This window comes from Salarias fasciatus (assembly GCF_902148845.1).
Source record: "Salarias fasciatus chromosome 23 unlocalized genomic scaffold, fSalaFa1.1 super_scaffold_20, whole genome shotgun sequence".
Lineage (NCBI taxonomy): Eukaryota > Metazoa > Chordata > Actinopteri > Blenniiformes > Blenniidae > Salarias > Salarias fasciatus.
This window is the reverse complement of record NW_021941230.1, coordinates 18,624,899-18,640,386: the sequence shown is the minus strand read 5'-3', so window position 1 is coordinate 18,640,386 and position 15,488 is coordinate 18,624,899. Positions and strand designations below refer to the sequence as shown.

Sequence of the window (15,488 nt, the reverse complement as noted above, 5' to 3'; positions counted from 1 at the left end):
TAGGGTGTTTCCTGGTCCTGGATCAGTCACGTTAGGGTGTTTCCTGGTCCTGGATCAGTCACGTTAGGGTGTTTCCTGGTCCTGGATCAGTCACGTTAGGGTGTTCCTGGTCCTGGATCAGTCACGTTAGGGTGTTTCCTGGTCCTGGATCAGTCACGTTAGGGTGTTTCCTGGCTCTGGATCAGTCACGTTTGGGTGTTTCCTGGTCCTGGATCAGTCACGTTAGGGTGTTTCCTGGCTCTGGATCAGTCACGTTAGGGTGTTTCCTGGTCCTGGATCAGTCACGTTAGGGTGTTTCCTGGTCCTGGATCAGTCACGTTAGGGTGTTTCCTGGCCCTGGATCAGTCACGTTAGGGTGTTCCTGGTCCTGGATCAGTCACGTTAGGGTGTTTCCTGGTCCTGGATCAGTCACGTTAGGGTGTTTCCTGGCTCTGGATCAGTCACGTTAGGGTGTTTCCTGGTCCTGGATCAGTCACGTTAGGGTGTTTCCTGGCTCTGGATCAGTCACGTTAGGGTGTTTCCTGGTCCTGGATCAGTCACGTTAGGGTGTTTCCTGGTCCTGGATCAGTCACGTTAGGGTGTTTCCTGGTCCTGGATCAGTCACGTTAGGGTGTTTCCTGGTCCTGGATCAGTCACGTTAGGGTGTTTCCTGGTCCTGGATCAGTCACGTTAGAGTGTTTCCTGGCCCTGGATCAGTCACGTTAGGGTGTTTCCTGGTCCTGGATCAGTCACGTTAGGGTGTTTCCTGGTCCTGGATCAGTCACGTTAGAGTGTTTCCTGGTCCTGGATCAGTCACGTTAGAGTGTTTCCTGGCTCCTGGATCAGTCACGTTAGAGGTGTTTCCTGGTCCTGGATCAGTCACGTTAGGGTGTTTCCTGGCTCTGGATCAGTCACGTTAGGGTGTTTCCTGGTCCTGGATCAGTCACGTTAGGGTGTTTCCTGGTCCTGGATCAGTCACGTTAGGGTGTTTCCTGGCTCTGGATCAGTCACGTTTGGGTGTTTCCTGGTCCTGGATCAGTCACGTTAGGGTGTTTCCTGGTCCTGGATCAGTCACGTTAGGGTGTTTCCTGGCTCTGGATCAGTCACGTTAGGGTGTTTCCTGGTCCTGGATCAGTCACGTTAGGGTGTTTCCTGGTCCTGGATCAGTCACGTTAGGGTGTTTCCTGGCTCTGGATCAGTCACGTTAGGGTGTTTCCTGGTCCTGGATCAGTCACGTTAGGGTGTTTCCTGGCTCTGGATCAGTCACGTTAGGGTGTTTCCTGGTCCTGGATCAGTCACGTTAGGGTGTTTCCTGGTCCTGGATCAGTCACGTTAGGGTGTTTCCTGGCTCTGGATCAGTCACGTTAGGGTGTTTCCTGGCTCTGGATCAGTCACGTTAGGGTGTTTCCTGGTCCTGGATCAGTCACGTTAGAGTGTTTCCTGGTCCTGGATCAGTCACGTTAGGGTGTTTCCTGGCTCTGGATCAGTCACGTTTGGGTGTTTCCTGGTCCTGGATCAGTCACGTTAGGGTGTTTCCTGGTCCTGGATCAGTCACGTTAGGGTGTTTCCTGGTCCTGGATCAGTCACGTTAGGGTGTTTCCTGGTCCTGGATCAGTCACGTTAGGGTGTTTCCTGGCTCTGGATCAGTCACGTTAGGGTGTTTCCTGGTCCTGGATCAGTCACGTTAGGGTGTTCCTGGTCCTGGATCAGTCACGTTAGGGTGTTTCCTGGCTCTGGATCAGTCACGTTAGGGTGTTTCCTGGTCCTGGATCAGTCACGTTAGGGTGTTTCCTGGTCCTGGATCAGTCACGTTAGGGTGTTTCCTGGCCCTGGATCAGTCACGTTAGGGTGTTTCCTGGTCCTGGATCAGTCACGTTAGGGTGTTTCCTGGCTCTGGATCAGTCACGTTAGGGTGTTTCCTGGTCCTGGATCAGTCACGTTAGGGTGTTTCCTGGTCCTGGATCAGTCACGTTAGGGTGTTTCCTGGTCCTGGATCAGTCACGTTGGGTGTTTCCTGGTCCTGGATCAGTCACGTTAGGGTGTTTCCTGGTCCTGGATCAGTCACGTTAGGGTGTTTCCTGGTCCTGGATCAGTCACGTTAGGGTGTTTCCTGGCTCTGGATCAGTCACGTTAGGGTGTTTCCTGGTCCTGGATCAGTCACGTTAGGGTGTTTCCTGGCTCTGGATCAGTCACGTTAGGGTGTTTCCTGGTCCTGGATCAGTCACGTTAGGGTGTTTCCTGGTCCTGGATCAGTCACGTTAGGGTGTTTCCTGGCTCTGGATCAGTCACGTTAGGGTGTTTCCTGGTCCTGGATCAGTCACGTTAGGGTGTTTCCTGGTCCTGGATCAGTCACGTTAGGGTGTTTCCTGGTCCTGGATCAGTCACGTTTGGGTGTTTCCTGGTCCTGGATCAGTCACGTTAGAGTGTTTCCTGGTCCTGGATCAGTCACGTTAGAGTGTTTCCTGGCCCTGGATCAGTCACGTTAGAGTGTTTCCTGGTCCTGGATCAGTCACGTTAGGGTGTTTCCTGGTCCTGGATCAGTCACGTTAGGGTGTTTCCTGGCTCTGGATCAGTCACGTTAGGGTGTTTCCTGGTCCTGGATCAGTCACGTTTGGGTGTTTCCTGGTCCTGGATCAGTCACGTTAGGGTGTTTCCTGGTCCTGGATCAGTCACGTTAGGGTGTTTCCTGGTCCTGGATCAGTCACGTTAGGGTGTTTCCTGGCTCTGGATCAGTCACGTTAGGGTGTTTCCTGGTCCTGGATCAGTCACGTTAGGGTGTTTCCTGGCTCTGGATCAGTCACGTTAGGGTGTTTCCTGGCTCTGGATCAGTCACGTTAGGGTGTTTCCTGGTCCTGGATCAGTCACGTTAGGGTGTTTCCTGGTCCTGGATCAGTCACGTTAGGGTGTTTCCTGGCTCTGGATCAGTCACGTTAGGGTGTTTCCTGGTCCTGGATCAGTCACGTTAGGGTGTTTCCTGGTCCTGGATCAGTCACGTTAGGGTGTTTCCTGGTCCTGGACCAGTCATATGAGGATGTTTCAGACAAGGAAAGCGAAAAGGCAGATTTACCTGGGAAGGCGGTGGGCGGGGCCGGGGTTGGCACGGCGATGGGAACGCCCACGCTGCCGCTGCCGCTGTTTTCCCGGCTGCTGCTGCGACTGCTGCTGGGGTGGCTGCCTCCACTGCTGCCGCTGCTGCAGGCAGGGCGGCACAGCATGTCAACAACATGTCAACAACACACACACACACACAAGCTCACTGTGCTGCACACAAATCGCTGCTTCAGAGACAAACAATCGGAGACGGCAGAAAACCCTCTTCCATAAAACAAAGGGAAACCGTTGGAGACACCAGAGCGCGGCTGTTTTCACAACGTTCCACCTTCCTGACCTTCACATGGCTCCTTCACCACACCATTCATTGTTGTCAACCGGAGCACAGCAGTAGAAGCCGTGGACTGAGCCGCAGTGCTCCGGTATATCCTCCCCGGAGCACTATGCTTGTGCAGGTCTGAGTATCAAAACGTTATTTTCACGGATTGAAAAGAAAACAAGTCTTTTAAACTGTTTTATAACCCTTGGGATTCACTTCACGAGCTAACACGCCGTCCCCTGGACCACTGGAAGGAGGATTTTGTCAACTTCCGTCAGTCCGGCTCTGTCTTCTCTTCACCTCCAGCAGCTGAGCTAAGCTAACTACGATGCTAACAGCTGGGATCCAGCCACTGGACGCACAGACACAAAAAAAGTATTTATGAGCTTATCTAACTTTGTCAGTGATGGGGAAAGGGCGTGGGTCCAAAATCTTCAGAGTATTCCTTTAATGGAGACATGACGACAAACGAAGCATCTCATTGTGACACGTTCACACTGTACTATTAAAAGAAAAGTCCACTTGGTAATAGATTGGACTCCTTCACAGGTCACAAAAAAGAAAAAAAAAATCAGTGCTGTCAGTTTTAAAGGTGGTATGGACAATTTTTCTTTCTGTGGCTTGTTTGGCTCACCACCAAGTCAATCAAGCCGTTGAAGGCGCTCACGTAAAGGCGTTCAGCCAGCTGAGCCGGCTGCGTACGACCTGCCGAGCAGAGTGAAAGTTATGAGGAAAGTCTGACAAAGTCTGAGATGCTGACTGCTGTAAACCGTGGCGTGCACGTACAGGTAAGCTGAATGAGCTCACGCATGCTCACTCCTGGCATGTGGAGCATGTCCTCTGGAGGAGCGGGTGAGATGGTCTGGCACATGCACATCATTCAAAAAGGCACTAACAGCCGCTGGTCTCCACATTCCAGGAAAGTCATCCATACCACGTTAAGTCACAATTACCGTATCGGCCCGAATATAAGACGACTCTGATTATCAGACGACCCCTATTCTTCAAATACCATTTTGTGAAAATAAAAGTATGTTGAAGTCAATAAGGTTACCCATCAGATAACGTTTTACTGTACAATTATTTAAACTCAAAGACTCACAACAGAGAGAACTTTTCACCTGATTTAAGATAAAACAATATTACTGCAGTATTAAATAAAAAAAATATTCTCCTTCTCAAAATAAGCAACAATAAGCAACAATTAAGAACCTCAAAGGTTCAATAACTGCATCAATGATGTAAATAACTTCATAACCATCAAACTCCAGTTCTGTTCAGCTTGATGAACATGAATAACTCAGCCTCCTGGATGCTGGGTTCAGTCTGGCCTGTAGAGAACAGTTCTTCAGAGAGGAAGCAGCAGGTTTCAGCTGCTCTGAGCTTTTATTACTTTCTCCTGAAGGATGTAAAACTGAAACCAACCAGATAAACATAGAAGTGAACAAACACACAAGATGTACCACAACACACATCACTGTCTGAAAATACAACAAGTCGGTATTTAAATCAGAGCCGCTAGCTCAATGCTAACTATTAATGGAAACGCCATTGACATGCTAACAGAATTAGCATCTGCGTTGAAACTTCAAAACAAACGGCCAAACTCACAAGTATCAGTTTCCCCTCCATCCTGAACATCAGCTGAGTATACTCGAGTACTGACAGGCAGGTATTCTGGATGCTGTTCGAGAGGAACCTTAGAAAAACCAGCAGCAGCCACACTGCTCAGTCTTCTTCTCTCACTGCTGCAGGCTGACTCTCTGTCCAGCTCACTAGCTCCCCCTAACGGGGGGCGGAGCCACTGCATGGAGCAGAGGCAGTCCAGCTCCCCGGGACTCTGGCTCCACCCAGTCCTCCACCCAGTCCTCCATCAGAGCACCACCCCGCTTTAGAGAAAACCATTTCTGGAGAAAAAATATCGTCTGATATTCGGGCCGATACGGTAACTGATGGAGGGCAGCCAAAGATTCTTCATTTCTTTTCCAAGCCACTTGTCCTTTTCAGGGCCGTGGGGGGCCAGAGCCAATCCCTGCAGCTGTGGGGGAGGGCGGGGTCACCCTGGACAGTCCGCCAGTCTGTCTGAGTGCCCAGAGGGAACCCACACACACAGGGAGAACATGCAAGTTCCACACAGAAAGGCCTCAGGCCCCGCACAGAACTTGAACACAGGACCTTCTTGCTGTGAGGCAAGAGCAATAATCACTGTGCCACCATGCGGCCAGTCAAAGACTGACTTTTTAAAACTGTGATCAATCACAATTTTTAGAACAAAACTAAAACCTAATCATAATGCACCTGAACTGCACAGGGATGGAGAAAAAAAGTCCCATCATGCACCTGTGTTTCACAGGGAAGAGGAAAACAAGATACCAATGACAGTAAAATGAGTTTTGTCTTTTCTTGGAGTCAACTACGATCAGTCGCAATGTTAAAAAAATGATCATCACTGACAGTCCAACAATTAATCACCAGTAATCACCAATGGCAATTAAAACTGACAGCACAGAACTTAAAAAAAGAAAAAGAAAAAAAAAACCTAAAACAGTTAATTATAAGCACGGAATATTAGATAGTTACTTTAAGGTACAACAGTAATATAGAATATATAATAAGAATAATAAGAAATTCAAGATAACAATTCAGACCATTCTCAAGTTTCACCTGTCACTGAACAAACATTCCCTTTCAACAATCTGTCGTCTCCATCAACAAACGTGTCGGCTAAGTGTTGTTCTTTCAAAATGTGAGTTCCGGGACAGAACAGCTCCGACGGGCGGGGCCAGACGGTCACACCTGCGGGTTCCAGAGCCAATCACAAGAGTTCTCAAGGTGGCCAAAAAAGCAGTGCAGCAATCGTGCTGTCGGACGATCAGCTTAACATAACTTCAGAATCATCCTGCAGAAACCCCACGCTCAAAACATGTCGCTGTAACAAGAAGAAAGGCAGGGGAGGCAGCCGGAAGCTGCACGGGGGACATGGGGGACACGGGGGACACGGGACGGATCAACAGGAGAGGCAGCCGGAAGCTGCACAGGGGACACGGGGGACACGGGGGACACAGGGGACACGGGGGACACGGGGGACACGAGACGAATCAACAGGAGAGGCAGCCGGAAGCTGCACGGGGGACATGGGGGACACGGGGGACACAGGGGACACGGGGGACACGGGGGACACGAGACGAATCAACAGGAGAGGCAGCCGGAAGCTGCACGGGGGACACGGGGGACACGGGGGACACAGGGGACACAGGGGACACGGGGGACACGGGGGACACGGGGGACACGGGACGGATCAACAGGAGAGGCAGCCGGAAGCTGCACAGGGGACATGGGGGACACAGGGGACACGGGGGACACGAGACGAATCAACAGGAGAGGCAGCCGGAAGCTGCACAGGGGACACGGGGGACACGAGACGGATCAACAACAGCAGACAGAGATATGAGACGCTATGAGGAAGCAGGAGACATGGAGACATGGAGACATGGACGCTGAGAGATGAGGAGGGAAATGAGCTGTGGATTTATGGCATCTGTTTCCACAAGAAAGCTTTGGGGGGGGGGGGGGGGGGGGGTTCCTACATCCCCTGCTACTGGGGGCTGAAAGAAGGAAGACAAAGTGTCCTGCGAGGAGGACGGGCCACGGAAAAGACCAAAGAGCTGGAGTGAATGAGGGAAAGGGGGGCTAGTTTAGGAGTGTGGAAAGGCATGCTGGGAAAGTGGGAGGGGGTACCTGTACGTGCGGTTCCTCTGATTAACAGATGCAGTGCGTGCAGGGCTCTGCTGGGGGGGCGCCATGTTGCGCATCGGGCTCGAGACGTAGTCGTTAGGGACAACAGGCGGACGCACCGGCTCGAGCGTCCTATAGGGGGAGTGGCGCCTGGAGGGGGGGTGGGAGGAGGGGGGGCATCCACAGAGAAGTGTAGAGGGAAGGGAGGAGGGAGAGAGGGGAGAGCAAAAAACAAACAAGTGCAAACTTAAAAAATGGGGAATGACAGAAGGTGTGGATTGTTGGGGGGGGTGGGGGTCCACGGGGGGGGGGGGGGGGGGGGGGGGGGGGCAGAAAGGCCTCATTGTCAAGTCAAATGTTTGTAGGAGCTCGGAGCCAGTGCAGCTTCTCCACAGAGTGAAAACACTTCAGAACCAGTGCTTCCAAGGAGGGGGGGCTTCACACTGGGAGTTTGATCCGGTGCGTGTCGTCCCATCCTGGCTGGCTGGGGGGGTCTACACCTTGGTGTGGGGGCGCCCCGGTCTGGAGGGGTGCCGGCACGCCAGCAGTCCTGGTTCAGGACTTCTTCCGGCGTGGACGTGGTTTCCCAGAGTGCTCAGTGCTTTGCCATGTCTCCCTAATGTAAAGGACCAATGTGGGAATGTGGGTGTTTGTATGCGAGTACAGTTTTTGTGTGTGTGTGTGCGTGCGTGCGTGCTTGCGTGCGTGTTTATGATGAAGGTGTGGTTAGTGTCATTTTTTTATATAGCAATTTTTGTTTTTATTACTGTAACACACTTTGGGTGTTTTCATTCATTCATTATCTCCCGCTTGGCTGGAGCCGATCCCAGCTGCTGTGGGCGAAGGCGGGTACGCCCTGGACAGGTCGCCAGTCTGTCGCAGCACTTTGGGTGTTTTTACTCATTTATTTATTTTTTTTTAATGAAAAGGGCCGTAAAAAGATTGACTGATTGAGAACAAGCTTCCTGAGTCGGGTGAGTGCACTGAGACCGAAAGAACCCTTCATATCATGGCATGTACCTTATTCATGGGTTATTTAAGATTAATGTGCAGATTCTCAGAGGGTTCCTAAACGTTCTAACTCCCCAGTTTGACCGAGTTCTCATTCATGTGTCCCTTCATGACCACGTCCCACTGAGACGTCCATGCTTCATTCAGCTTGATGCAACAGTCTAATTCCAAGCTTGAACTTCCCATTTTGGAATGTGAGCATGTGTGGTTCTGTCACTCTGTCCTGTCCGGGTCTGTCCCGCCCCCGACCGTCCGGGTCTGTCCCGCCCCCCACCGTCCGGGTCTGTCCCGCCCCCCACCGTCCGGGTCCGTCCCGCCCCCCCACCGTCCGGGTCCGTCCCGCCCCCGACCGTCCGGGTCCGTCCCGCCCCCCACCGTCCGGGTCCGTCCCGCCCCCCACCGTCCGGGTCCGTCCCGCCCCCCACCGTCCGGGTCCGTCCCTCCCCCCACCGTCCGGGTCCGTCCCTCCCCCCACCGTCCGGGTCCGTCCCGCCCCCCACCGTCCGGGTCCGTCCCGCCCCCGACCGTCCGGGTCTGTCCCGCCCCCCACCGTCCGGGTCTGTCCCGCCCCCCCACCGTCCGGGTCTGTCCCGCCCCCCACCGTCCGGGTCTGTCCCGCCCCTCACCGTCCGGGTCTGTCCCGCCCCCCACCGTCCGGGTCTGTCCCTCCCCCCACCGTCCGGGTCTGTCCCGCCCCCCACCGTCCGGGTCTGTCCCGCCCCCCCCCGTCCGGGTCTGTCCCGCCCCCCACCGTCCGGGTCTGTCCCGCCCCCCCACCGTCCGGGTCTGTCCCGCCCCCCACCGTCCGGGTCTGTCCCGCCCCCCACCGTCCGGGTCTGTCCCGCCCCTCACCGTCCGGGTCTGTCCCGCCCCCCACCGTCCGGGTCTGTCCCTCCCCCCACCGTCCGGGTCTGTCCCGCCCCCGACCGTCCGGGTCTGTCCGGCCCCCCACCGTCCGGGTCTGTCCCGCCCCCCACCGTCCGGGTCTGTCCCGCCCCCCACCGTCCGGGTCTGTCCCGCCTCTTAGGCTACGTCCACACTGCAGGGCTTAATGCTCAATTCGGATTTTTTTGTGAAATCCGATTTTTTTGCGAGTTCGTTCACATTTACAATAAAATGCGACTTGTATGTGATCTCCCGTCTGAACGGAATACCACCAAAAGTGTCCCGCATGCGCAGAAGAGGACATAACGACGTCACGCAGCAGCGCTTCAGTGTTTGCGGAACCCAGAAACAACATACAGAATCTGTAGCTTTTCAAGCGTCGATGATTTATTTAAGAACTGATCAAACACGTATTCTTACAATTGAATAGTGAGCAATCATTTCAGTGCTGCGCTTCTAATCAGCAGCGCCGAGCTCCTTCTGTGTGTGTGTGTGTGTGTGTGTGAGAGAGAGAGAGAGAGACAGGGAGCGAGAGAGAGGGAGAGAGATAGGGAGAGAGGGAGAGCGCGCGTGTGGATATTATTATTATTTTTCCTCCCCGTTGTCCTGGCGCTGCAGAATTTAGCGAATGAGAAGGAAGAGAGCCGAGTTTTTGGCCATGGCGTTTTGTGGGGCAGCGGCAGCAACAGAGAAAGGCAGTCAGGAGAGGTGGGACAGTGATGAGAGGCTTTAATGATACGGAGTTCAATAATAATTTTCGGATGACAAGAACTCCCTTAATGTGCGTCTGCGAGCGCCTTTTTTTTAACACTCACGGTAAGACTCACGTCTTCGGCGCCCCACATCGTGACGTGCAGGTCGGATAAATGCGACCTGGCCGTTCAGACTGAAGTCGCATGGCAAAAGATCAGATACGTATCGGATTTAGGACCACATATCCAAGTGGCCTGGGTCGCATTTGAAAAAATCGGATCTGTGTCGTTCAGACTGTCAGGAAAAGATCCGATACAGGTCGCATAGGGGCAAAAAAATCGGATTTGGGTCACTTCAGCCTGCAGTGTGAACGTAGCCTTAGTTTATTTACTTCAATGTGTTCACGTTCTCACTTTCAACTAACATTAAGTTTGAAGGTTCTACAACAGATTCTGTCATGTAATGAATTATGACATTTTTAAAGCAACATGGAACTCGGTTTGTAAAATGAAGACGAGGAATAAAAAGGCGACCCTCAGGTTTAGTCCGTTTTCCCAGCAGGCACTGGGGTGACCCGTCTCTGAGGTCTGCTGCTATGAGGGACATGAGGCAGCCAGGAGTGAGCGAGCTGGGTTCAAAAAAACTGAAAGGACGAACATAAAAAGAAAAGTAACGGAGGAACAATGTGCCTGAAGAGAACCATGGAGGGTTTGGAGCTGTGCTGGAACAACATGGAGACACAAACACATCTCTGAAGGTCAATGAGACACGGTGAACACACACACACACACACACACACACACACACACACACACACACACACACACACACACACACTCAGGAAGGTCTCTGAGGTGAAGGGGACACAGCATGAACCAGCTGCACAAGCAGAGTTCCTGTGGAAGAAGAAACGTCTCCGACAGTCAGGCAGGACGAAAAACACCAAACACTCCCACCGCTGAGACGAGCCTCACAGGAAAAGACCAGAACCCCCGCTGGAACCAGAACCCAACAACCCAACGATCTCACAATGACGGACTTAAGATTCAGATCTTTTCCAGATCTGACTGAGCCCTGACCAACGCCGCTGGAGGCTTCAGTCAGCTGCCCTCCATGGACAGCTACCATATCGGGCTTCGGGGTGAAATTTAAGGGTGATATTAAAATGAACTCTGACCTCTATAGGTGATATTAAAATGAACTCTGACCTCTACAGGTGATATTAAAATGAACTCTGACCTCTACAGGTGATATTAAAATGAACTCTGACCTCTACAGGTTACCTCTAGTGACCATCTTTCTAACATCCAACTGTTCAGAGTTTCAGGCAGTTCTGCACAACTCGCTGTTTTCCAGGCTGGAGAACTGAAGGGTTCAGGGACCAGTCCAGAACTGAAGGGTTCAGGGACCAGTCCAGAACTGAAGGGTTCAGGGACCAGCTCAGAACTGAAGGGTTCAGGGACCAGTCCAGAACTGAAGGGTTCAGGGACCAGTCCAGAACTGAAGGGTTCAGGGACCAGTCCAGAACTGAAGGGTTCAGGGACCAGCTCAGAACTGAAGGGTTCAGGGACCAGTCCAGAACTGAAGGGTTCAGGGACCAGTCCAGAACTGAAGGTTTCAGGGACCAGTCCAGAACTGAAGGGTTCAGGGACCAGTCCAGAACTGAAGGGTTCAGGGACCAGCTCAGAACTGAAGGGTTCAGGGACCAGCTCAGAACTGAAGGGTTCAGGGACCAGCTCAGAACTGAAGGGTTCAGGGACCAGTCCAGAACTGAAGGGTTCAGGGACCAGTCCAGAACTGAAGGGTTCAGGGACCAGCTCAGAACTGAAGGGTTCAGGGACCAGCTCAGAACTGAAGGGTTCAGGGACCAGTCCAGAACTGAAGGGTTCAGGGACCAGCTCAGAACTGAAGGGTTCAGGGACCAGTCCAGAACTGAAGGGTACTGGATTCAGACTACCTGAAAAACGTCATTCATCCAGTCATTTATCACAAAGCTCCTGCAGCATGGAGGAGGCATCATCAGGGAGCAGCTGCTGCAGACTGGATGACCTCAAAAAGAAAGACCTGCACTTTCTCCAGACCTGATCCGGAGAAAAGCTCTAGATCAGGTCGTCTGTCCAGACCAGGCCCTTGGAGATTCAGCCATTAATATCAAGACAGAGTACAAAGTCCAGACCGGGACATGGTCCTGTGGTCTACCTCCACTGCTGCTCGCTTCAGGTTCAATAAACTGTTTGAGATGAGGAACAAATCACTGATGCTTCTGCTGAAATGTTATATTTTTCTGATACATCACCGTAGCAGAAACTCGTTTTATTATACCTGTGCCATAAATTTCACCCAAAAGACAAACATCCCAAACTTTCCCTGAGCAGCATGAAATACACGAGGCCCCAGACACACGAGGTGGTTTTGTTTTTTAAATGGGAAGTCTTTTACCTCCACGTTGAACAATAATAACTAGTTCTACTGAGGTGTGAGACGGTCATATGAGAGGACAATGTCACTGTACTTCCTGTTTGAGCCTCAATGAAGATGCAATGTGTCTGTGTGCTGAAGATCAGATGTAAATTCTCAGTTTAGAATTAAAAAGAAGAGCCATCATAAATACAAAGTAAAGCCCATCCTCAGTCTGGAAACCTGGAGGGAGCATGGCGGTGATGAAACCGTCTGCAAGCGGCTTCCCCCTCCGCCCTCTGCAGCCCCATACCCGCACTGCTACATACCCAAGGGTCCCTTTCCCCGACATGGGCGGACTGGGGGGCTTCTGTGTTGGGGGGTTGGTCCGTGGGAGCGCGCCTCCTCCGGCCTTCATGTTCTGAGCGCTGGCCTGTGAAGAAATGACAACCGTTCAGATCCAATTTAACAACTGTGGTTAAAACAAAACAACAAAACAAGTCAGTGAAAAGCCACTGAAGTCTGTCACTTTCAAAGTCTTACCTTGAACCTTTGCAACCACTACGGTTTATAACAAGGACAAAGTTAGGCAAGCAGAGAAGAGAAAAGAGAAGAAACAGGATGATTAGTTTATCAAGAAAAAGAGGAAACCAACAGTTTACGCAGAATGCGGGCATGTTGGCCAGCTGCACTGACTGAAAAGTCCTCCATAAGATTTGCTCATTGTCACAGTTCTGGTGTTATTTATGGGCTTACTGGCCCTACACTGCACCCTGCCTCTGATTGGCTGGCTGGCCCTCATACAGGTGTAGATGTGGCAGGTGGGGTCAGGGATTTCCACAGAAATCCACATTTGGCATTCTAAAGTGTGTGACTGTAACAGACTTACCAATTTAAAACAATGAGTGAAGTTTAAAGGATGAAGCTGGCAGCTGAGACAGAACCGGTTCTGCCTGTTTCTGAAGACACGTCACTGAGATACGGACCAGATTCACTGTTCACTGCTCACACAACTGAAATAACAACTCTATGGTTTATACAACATCAACAAGACACAACATAACATGCAACGTACAACTGGGATTCTGAACCATGAACATCTCACTCATTCACCTTTTCACATTCAGTTAAAGGTGTCATCACCCCAAAACCCCACCTGTCCTTATTAAACCCTATACTGGTTTTGGACCTCAGTTGAAACCTGCCTGGAAGGCTGGAGTTTGACAGCAGCAGAGTTTTTTTATTTTCCATTTGGGCTCTACGGTTCAAAACAGAACGGCCCACCGAAAAAAAATAAAAAAAATTAAAGCCGCAAGCGGCATTGGTCGGGACCGAGCCTCCTTGCCGGCCCGCTACTGAGACATCCACCCACTAACATGGGAGTTGTTAGCATCTGTCATCCACTAACAGAGTTGTTAGCATGTCCCATCCACTAACATGGAGATGTTAGCATGTCCCGTCCACGAAAATGGAGCTGTAAGTATCTGTCATCCAATAACATGGAGTTGTTAGCATTTCCCATCCACTAACATGGAGCTGTTAGCATCTGTCATCCACTAACATGGAGTTGTTAGCATGTCCCATCCACTAACATGGGAGTTGTTAGCATCTGTTATCCACTAACATGGAGTTGTTAGCATTTCCTTTCTACAAACATAGAGCTGTTAGCATCTGTCATCCAATAACATGGAGTTGTTAGCATGTCCCATCCACTAAAATGGAGCTGTTACCATCTGTCATCCACTAACATGGAGTGTTTAGCATGTCCCATCCACTAACATGGAGCTGTTACCATCTGTCATCCACTAACATGGAGTGTTTAGCATGTCCCATCCACTAACATGGAGCTGTTAGCATCTGTCATCCACTAACAGAGTTGTTAGCATGTCCCATCCACTAACATGGAGATGTTAGCATGTCCCGTCCACGAAAATGGAGCTGTAAGTATCTGTCATCCAATAACATGGAGTTATTAGCATTTCCTATCCACTAACATGGACCTGTTAGCATCTGTCATCCATTAACATGGAGTTGTTAGCATGTCCCATCCACTAACATGGAGTTGTTAGCATCTGTTATCCACTAACATGGAGTTGTTAGCATGTCCCATCCACTAAAATGGAGCTGTAATCATCTGTCATCCACTGATACGCCTCCCCACCAGACACGACGCGTCGCGTCTGGTGGGGAGGCGGCTTTTGGCCCCGCGTTGTTCAGCGTCGGACCTCAGAATTGACACGCGTTGAGCTTCTCGCGTTGACGCGCTTTTTGACGCAAAATCGCGTTCGGTGTGAACGTAGCTTAACGAGAAACGGACGAAAAACAAGAGAGAATTGTTTTTCCCCTCCCGGCTCCGGGCTCGGTCCCTAATTGCCCTCCGGGCTCGGTCCCTAATAAAAAAACCTGCTGCTGGGGTTTCTGCTATTTTTGATGTTGTGTCCAAGCATGCACCACCCCGCTGAGCAAGCACCACAGGGTCCTGGGGTCTGGGGGTCTGGGGATGAACATACCGTTACTGTGCAATAGGGCAGGACAATAATTCAACAGCAATCAATACTGATCGATAGATGTGTGCTGAAGCCCGCTGGACCAGTCCAGACTGGTTAAAAAAACGCTAAAACACTGGATCTGCACACAGTTCCGCTTCCTTTTCATGACAACCTATAATGAAGCTTTATACTAATCAAACTTCCTCCATAAAAATCACAAATGCAGACCGAGGCACGCTCTGTCACCAAGTCCTGCCCCACCCCTGGCCACTCCCACTGCGTATAACCCCACCCCTACCCGCTACCGCTGCGTATAACCCCACCCCTGGCCGCTCCCACCCCATGTAGCCCCACTCCGAGCCGCCCCGTATAACCCCACCCCTGGCCGCTCCCGCCCCGTGTAGCCCCACCCCTGGCTGCTTCGTGTAGCCCCACCCCTGGCCACTCCTGTCCCATGTAGCCACACCCCTAGCCACTCCCGCCCCGTGTAGCCCCACCCCTGGCTGCTTCGTGTAGCCCCACCCCTGGCCACTCCTGTCCCATGTAGCCACACCCCTGGCCGCCCCATGAAGTCACACCCCTGGCCGCCCCGTGTAGCCACACCCCTGGCCACTCCCGCTCCGTGTAGCCACACCCCTGGCCGCCCCGTGTAGCCACACCCTGGCCGCTTCCGCTCCGTTTAGCCACACCCCTGCCTCGAGTGTGGCGATGCTCCCTGACTCTTCTCAGAGTCGGGATCAGAGCAGATCCAGGAAAAGTTACAGAGGCAGCGGCGGCCAGACGTGCACCAGAGCATCGACACGGCGTGGCACACCGAGCTCACACACCGACACAAACAGCGAGGCACAGTGTTTTCTCTCCACGCTAATAGATCCACCGCCGCTCTGCTGAAGTGTCCCTGATCTGAGGCAGAGTTGAACCAGTTGAGC

General features: G+C 52.0%; 1 protein-coding gene across 7 annotated transcripts in view; it reads right to left on the bottom strand.

Moving 5' to 3' along the window:
• The window catches only part of abi2b (abl-interactor 2b), a 39,281-nt gene that overhangs the window by 18,760 nt on the left and 5,033 nt on the right, over positions 1–15,488 (bottom strand). For 4 of the 7 annotated variants that reach the window (XM_030086075.1, XM_030086079.1, XM_030086076.1 and 1 more), the window contains exons 4-7: positions 12,614–12,631; positions 12,400–12,503; positions 7,088–7,234; positions 3,047–3,171 (exon numbers count right to left, since the gene is read on the bottom strand). In XM_030086075.1, coding sequence (XP_029941935.1) covers positions 3,047–3,171; positions 7,088–7,234; positions 12,400–12,503; positions 12,614–12,631 — 394 coding nt within the window. The remainder of the gene's footprint in view (positions 1–3,046; positions 3,172–7,087; positions 7,235–12,399; positions 12,504–12,613; positions 12,632–15,488) is intronic. The other 3 variants (XM_030086080.1, XM_030086081.1, XM_030086082.1) reach the window with 2 other exon arrangements.